Source organism: Lottia gigantea (genome assembly GCF_000327385.1).
Source record: "Lottia gigantea unplaced genomic scaffold LOTGIsca_12, whole genome shotgun sequence".
Taxonomy (NCBI): domain Eukaryota; kingdom Metazoa; phylum Mollusca; class Gastropoda; family Lottiidae; genus Lottia; species Lottia gigantea.
In genome coordinates, this window is record NW_008707225.1 from 882,327 (window position 1) to 889,882 (window position 7,556).

Below are 7,556 nucleotides of genomic sequence, written 5' to 3' on the forward strand. Positions count from 1 at the left end.
ATTCCTGTCTCTACGCCAGCTGACATCTGTCCAAATAGCTATCAGAGGCTGGAATAGAGACAGATGTTTCGGTCTTATCATTATGAATAATATATTTGGAAAATATTGTTAACTGTTTTACTGGCTTAATATTACTAAAACTTTTGAATACACGAGTACAAATATATACAAATAGTCCGATTTAAAACATTAACACAAATTCAGTCAATGGAATTTAAATGGATATTAAACGGCACTCCTCTTGAAAAATATGAATTTCAACGATACAAAAAATTTTGTATTTTCGACATGAATGACGAACACCATGCGAAAGGTTAACGAAGCCGATCGTTCAAGTTAATCTTTAAGAATTTTGAATAACGAAATCTGAAATTCATAGAAAACCAGTTATGTATTCTTATTTAGTTCAGGGGAGCTAACACTTACAATCCTCACGTTGGTTATTCGATTAAATTTATTCTCTACATTACTTTAGCCTACTGTCTTCGACCCTGTCCGTCTGTCAGCAATTGCTTTGTGAACGTGATAAAGACTACAGTTTTGATCCGATGTTCATAAAATGTCATTCGTAAATTGGACGATTTTTTTTAGGAAATAGAGGCTTATATTTTGACGATGTTTTGATGAACCTTGATATGCATGTTGGTAAAATCTCTGACGCATGCATTTTCTATTAACAGTTTTTAAATTAACGTCCTTGATTTAGTTAGAATGGGTCAAAATTGGCTTGTCAATGCATGGTCAATGTGATATAAGCTACAACTCCAAGTCTTTATATTACACTTTTCCGTTTCCAAATTTAAGACGATACTTAAAGTCACTCAGATGGCGCTATTATCCAATATGGAAGACTTACGTGGCATTAGGATAGCTTTCGACATTTAATTGCAAAAAATCTTTACTTTGCATGAGATATTTTACATGTTTGTAGTTTGTGTGGTAAGTTTAATAAATCTACATTTATTATAATCAACGGTGATTTCCACATTTTGCTGCATTTGTCTTTAATGTGTGCTCCAAGTGGAAGTAAGATTTTTTTTATTATTCCAGAATAGCCTATTTGTTATAAGACTATAAGAGATCACCTCGGTCTCATCGTCAGTAAATATATGTGATAGTTTGTGCAATCCTTGTCAATGTCGGTTATATTAGTTTTGTGAAAGCTTTTGTATGTTTGATTGGAATGACTTTGTCATATGAAATAAGATGTTATGATGATGTTGTCAAAAGCTTAAACCCATATCAATATGCCATACTGATTATAGTCTACTGTAGGCCTATACTGTTTTATAGTTCTGAAGAATCATTTTAGTCTGAATGACACTGACAGATCAAATCGCTGACATTCTAATGCTGTCACCCTTGTTTGTCTGTCTTTCCACAGTTTTTATCCAATATTGAAATTGATATAATTTGGTGTGTAGGTTTATCCACAAGATCTTGGACAAGTTTGAATTTTGGGTACGATTCAACAAAGGATAACAGAGTTAAAAGTGGTTTGTGAACACAATAATAATACAGTTTATTTAAGAATTATATTAAATTTTGCATGTATGTTTACATCAACAATATCTTGGATAAGTTATTTTTGGTACAATTTGATACATTAATACATATTGACTGAAAATCTATTAGGTAAGTGGGTGTATCTTCCTAAGCAACCACTTGTTCTATCCTAAAGCCTACCATACATCAAATCTGTTGAAGTTTTTACCAATGAATTCTCATGATATGTAAGCCTTTCACTATGGTTATGTTTGTTGATGGTACTTTAGATTGGTAAGCTTAATCATACAAAACTTAATGTCATATAACAAAATTTTCTTTTATAGATATTGTCAGAGAGGAGCTTGTTGAACTGGTGTGATAGTAACTGTAATTGTTCAATATGATAACTAAGTTTTTAGTTGTTGTGTTATGTGTTGGTTGTATTTGTATCAAAGCTGATAGGAGTAGTAGTCGAAAGAGTGATCGTCAATATGATGAGGAGGAAGAGGAACTTTATGATGAACAAGGTAAACAATCCTCCTCACATAAAACAAACCATGATCCTCGTTCTATACCTTCTTTTTCATCACATCAACCTTTAGATAATTCAATCCCTTCTCAAGGTGATGGTGTAAAGCAATCCAATCAGCCAAATTCCAAAGAAAACTTACCAAATGATGTAATTTCTAAAACTCCAGATCAAGGAAAAGAAATTAAGACACTGGTTCAAGGTGTACAAACCGAATCAGTGCGATCTCAATTTGAAACGATGAATGAAAATGCAGAGAAAGATACAGTTGGACATAATGTAAATCATGATTATTCCCAACCTGACATAGATCAAATCGTTAATATCAAATTGGAATCAATCATAGTTGAAGACTCCAATAAACAAAATGAACCAAACACCATTCAAGGCCAATCCAAATTTTACAAAGCAGAGGATGCAAAAGTCAAATCAGAGGGTGAACAAGTTTTGAATGGTAAAATTGAATTTGTTCAAATTTATAATGCCGAACTTAATATTGACACCAAAAATGTTCATGATAAAACAAGAGTTTATAAGGTAGAGGCAAGGGAACCATCACCTGAAAAACACTTAGAGCAAGAACCAAGTAGTAAATCTGATTCTGTTCACGATAATGGGAAAATGGATACAGAAAGAAATATTGCTCATGGACAAACCAAATTCTATAAAGTTGAAGGTAGCAATGATAACCTGAAACAGCCACAGGAACTTAATGTTAAATCTGATTCCATTCATTTTGATAACCCAAATATTAATATTGACACAAGGACACTAAATGGAAGAACCAAATTCCATGAAGTGAAAAAGACAGAAGGTGATGCTACTACAAAAAATTCAGATCCAGTAGTGCTTCATGGAAGAACAGATTTTCATGAGGTAACTTCTTCAGATCAAGAAAAAGGTGAATTCACACCAGGACCAGGCCAGTTTCAGAAAGTAGATCATGATCAGTATGGCCGAAAGGAAAGAAAAGTTTTAAAAGTAGATGTTTTAAATCAAGCTGTTGTTGAAGATACAGTGAATGTTGAAGTAAAGAAAGATATCAATCAACCAAAATCAACATCTCAGCAATCAACACAACAGACATTTCAAGAAGATGGTCTCCATTTTGAATCAGTCAATATGGATGAGTTCATAGAAAATTTAGACAAGGAACCATCCACTGCTAAAGATGGTGATGTATTTGAAATTGAAAATCTACCAGAGCCATTTGATCGTAAAACATTAGCTATAGAGAAGATTAAAGGGATCTATAAAACAACAAGAGGTAATAATGAAAGGGAAACAGTTATCCTATATAATCCTGATGAATTTGGATATGTCAAATCAGTCAAATATACACAAAGACTAAAAGGAGATGGTACCTTTAAAACAGAAGAGGAACATTTTCTACAAACAATACCAGAGCTAGTCACTCATAAAGATCAACTAAAGAAAGCTGTGAAAGGTGAGGGGCTTTGAAAGTTTGTGGGTTTAGCATGTTGGTACTTTCTTTTTGTATTTACCTTCATATTTTTTGGTTATGAACTCTTATATTTATTTGAACTGCACACTGCACATTACAATTCTTTTACCCTTTCCAAAGCATGTACAAAATTTCAGCAAAAAATATGCTCATTTTCACTTTTTATGTTTATATTCTGCATGATTTTGGCTTTCTTTTTTTATTCCAATTTGCCTGATATTCATAATTGAGCAGTATTGTTTGTAAAGAAAATGTAGTATTAAAGAGTAGTTTTGGAGACTTTTTTTAGACATTTTGGATGTAATTAGATATATGGTACCGTACTCTTAAAAAAAAATTTTCATTAAATTTCATTAAATATTGAGAAAAAAGACTATTTCTCTCCTTTTTTGAGTATATTTCATACTTAAGAAATACATAATATAAGCTTACATATTTCAGCTACATGGTGATAAAAATTAATTGCCTTATTGCCTGATACTAATGAGCTTATTATTGATGTTAGTTAAAACTAAATATAACATATAGAAATATCACTATTATTACTGTAATATAATTTGAATATTTTATGTACCATGTCTTACATGTTGTCCATTCAAATGTTGTAAAGCTATAAGTAGTTAATGTTTATCAACCCTGTCTAGGGTAATCTAGATTTTGGAATTTATTTTTTAGCCATGTAGAATTTAAAGAAAACTAAAAATAAAAAACCTAATTTTTTTTTCCTCTGATAAATATTAAGTGCAACAAATCAATTCCTTGTTTTATCAACAATAATTCTTAAATCATTTGATTCATTAACTATATATATCAATGATTATTATCTGATCATAATGTTGATTTTCAGAAGAGTTTGAAAATAAAGAAAGAAATGTTGATGAAGAACCTGAAGAAGAGATTGAGTTAACACCAGAAGAGAAAGAAGGTACATATTAAATAAGCTTTGAGGAAAGGTGAAATATTCAGCTTTCTCAATTTGTCAGTGATAATTTTGTATGTTGTATATGATATAAATATTAATGTAATAAGATGAATTGCTCTGCATGCAACCTTCATAGATGTTGCCCAGCAAGTTACTTAATTTTCAAAAGTACATTCTATCTCATTTCAATCTGCTGATATCAAATTTCCTTTGTTAAAAATGCTATTATTCTTGTTATTACAGCTGAAGAACTATTTAAGAAAGGAGAGGCTCTTATCCACAATTCCTATTCTAAAGACCACTCACAGTAAGTATTTGACTTCAAGAATTATATTAATATTATTTGAAGCCAAATGGTTAATTTTGGGCAGGGATAGTAAATTTCATACTCAAATTCTACTGACAGACTGTCTTTTCTTTCAGGGCAATATTATTCTCGCATGTGTGACATTATGGCATCATCCATCATAACTACCAGTCAGATTGAGTCTTCATTTCCAAGCTATGCTTTTGTTGAATTACAGGAGAACGAGCATCAGAATTAATCTTGGTAAATGCTCTGATAACTTATGTAAGCTCGATTATAATGACCATTATTTAGATTTTTTCCTTTAGTTACGTTGAATTTGATTTATTTTTACTTTTCAGAGCCTATCTATTCTTCCTGAAGGCTGCTGAATTAAACCATACAAAGTCATTAGAATATATTGCTTTTGCTCATCTTTTTGGAGATTTCTTACCATACAATGTTACCAAAGCTATTGAATTATTTGAAGATTTGTCAAAAAGAGGTTCACCTAAAGGACAGCTGGTAAGTTCATTGTAAGCTCTCATTGAGTATCTCAATGGAGTATTGAGTATCAAAATCAATTGAAAAGTAGGGCTGTCAAGGTATACAGTTCATACATATAAATAAAATGATTGAGACAGAAATATTAAGCTGAGATTGAGGATGTTGTTCATTTTACACGGAATGGAAGTCAAAAACATCAAAATTAGCTTAAAGCTTTTGTAGTCCTCCAGCTGCTTCTCTGGACCCATAGTTTTAAGTAAATATACTTTTACTTTTCAGGGTTTAGCTTTTGTTTACAGTAGTGGTTTAACCTATAACTCCAGTCAGGCCAGGGTTTGTATGTTATGATTTTAGTTATAGGACTAACTTTAGTTATTTAACTTATATTGTGTCTTATAATCGGATGTGCTAGTATTGATTCTTAACTTCTTATAAATGTTTTGCAGTGTATTTATAGAGAATATTTTGTTTTTTCAGGCTTTAATATTTTATACATTTGCTTCACTAGGAGGTGAACCATTAGCTCAAATGGCATTGGTGAGTTTTTCTTCATTTATTTTATTATTTTTAAAAAGACAGGATGACTGGAGAGATCCAACCTGAATGATTTTTGATGTCAGTGAACAGAGAGGCTGATATCACAAACATGCTATAAATGCTAATGATCCTAGACAGTTTGATATTGAACTACTGATAGGTTCATGCATCTCTCCTCCTCAAATTCACTCATTGCTCATGACCTAGGTTTCGTACATTTAATATCAATTTTGTCTTTATGCATCTCAAAATAAATGTATTACAGAACCTATACACATGATCTAGACATGCTGAAGAATGTATATTTTTCATTATTTACTTTTACTTTATAATTATAGGGTTATAGATATTTTGCTGGTATTGGTGTAGAATTAAAGTGTGAAACAGCTTTACCTTACTATAAAAAGGTTGCTAGTACAGGTATATCAGATGTTTATTTATGGGTTCAAAGGGACAGGTTCACTTATCATTTGACCCATGGTATCTTAGTTACTTCAGCTAATCAGTAATAGTGTTCACAGCTCACCGTCAAAATTTGAGCCTTGAAATACATGTGTGATCAGAATTATCCACATTTGAAAGTTAAACTGATTCTTGAGACTCTGCCATAAAGAAAAAGAAATTTCTAGTTTGATGTATATTTGAAATTTTTATGCAGTTCTAGTACTCCTGGAGATAAAAATATTTTCAACAATAAGTAAAGTAAAGTGTTGTTCTTGCCTCAAGAGCTATTGAATGTTATATGTACTATATATTATAATACTTTCATATTTTGTTTATTATTTTGCGTTGATATCATCCATTCCAGTAGATTTTCTTTATCCATTTAAGCCAGCTGTCTTCATAGTAATTATAATCTTGTTTATTTCTAGTTGCTGCATCAGTCAAAGAAGCAGGTGGTCCTATTGTTCAGAGAATAAGGTTACAAGATGAACAAGAGAATACAGGCCAGAATTCACCATTATTGGATGATGATTTATTACAATATTATCATTTTTTAGCTGATAAAGGTGATGTTCAGGCGCAGGTAACATTTTACTTCATGTCTTATTGTAACAGATTCAGATAGAAAGAAACAACCGAAGTACAAGGATAACAACTTAGGTTCACAAGTATCCTTTTTACCTTGAGAAAACCCAAACCTCGTGGCATTGATCTTTCTGAGATTATCGGTATTTTAGGTTGTATTAGGTCAGTTATATTATCAATGTTATATTTTTGGGGTTGTATTAGGTCAGTTATATTATAAATGTTATATTTTTTAGGTTGTATTAGGTCAGTTATATTATTAATGTTATATTTTTAGGTTGTATTAGGTCAGTTATATTATTAATGTTAAATTTTTAGGTTTTATTAGGTCAGTTATAATATCAATGTTATATTTTTAGGTTGTATTAGGTCAGTTATATTATAAATGTTAAATTTTTAGGTTTTATTAGGTCAGTTATATTATTAATGTTATATTTTTAGGTTGTATTAGGTCAGTTATATTATTAATGTTATATTTTTAGGTTGTATTAGGTCAGTTATATTATTAATGTTAAATTTTTAGGTTTTATTAGGTCAGTTATAATATCAATGTTATATTTTTAGGTTGTATTAGGTCAGTTATATTATTATTGTTATATTTTTAGGTTGTATTAGGTCAGTTATATTATCAATGTTATATTGTTAGGTTGTATTAGGTCAGTTATATTATTAATGTTATATTTTTAGGTTGTATTAGGTCAGTTATATTATTAATCTTAAATTTTTAGGTTTTATTAGGTCACTTATAATATCAATGTTATATTTTTAGGTTGTATTAGGTCAGTTATATTAT

The 7,556-nt window shown here is 30.4% G+C and overlaps 2 protein-coding genes across 2 annotated transcripts in view; both read left to right on the top strand.

Moving 5' to 3' along the window:
• Window positions 1–512: 512 nt before the first annotated feature.
• LOTGIDRAFT_230340 (hypothetical protein) lies at window positions 513–3,464 on the top strand (the record flags this gene model as incomplete). The annotated part of the gene is made up of 2 exons (XM_009048030.1): window positions 513–939; window positions 1,833–3,464. A coding segment is annotated over exon 2 (1,575 nt), but the record flags the coding sequence as incomplete, so codon positions are not given.
• A 1,649-nt stretch (window positions 3,465–5,113) lies between these two features.
• LOTGIDRAFT_110816 (hypothetical protein) overlaps window positions 5,114–7,556 on the top strand; it is a gene marked incomplete at both ends in the record, with an annotated part of 6,733 nt that continues 4,290 nt past the window's right edge. The window contains 6 exons of the mRNA XM_009048031.1: window positions 5,114–5,215; window positions 5,477–5,530; window positions 5,675–5,734; window positions 6,073–6,154; window positions 6,607–6,761; window positions 7,369–7,404. Coding sequence (XP_009046279.1) covers window positions 5,114–5,215; window positions 5,477–5,530; window positions 5,675–5,734; window positions 6,073–6,154; window positions 6,607–6,761; window positions 7,369–7,404 — 489 coding nt within the window. The remainder of the gene's footprint in view (window positions 5,216–5,476; window positions 5,531–5,674; window positions 5,735–6,072; window positions 6,155–6,606; window positions 6,762–7,368; window positions 7,405–7,556) is intronic.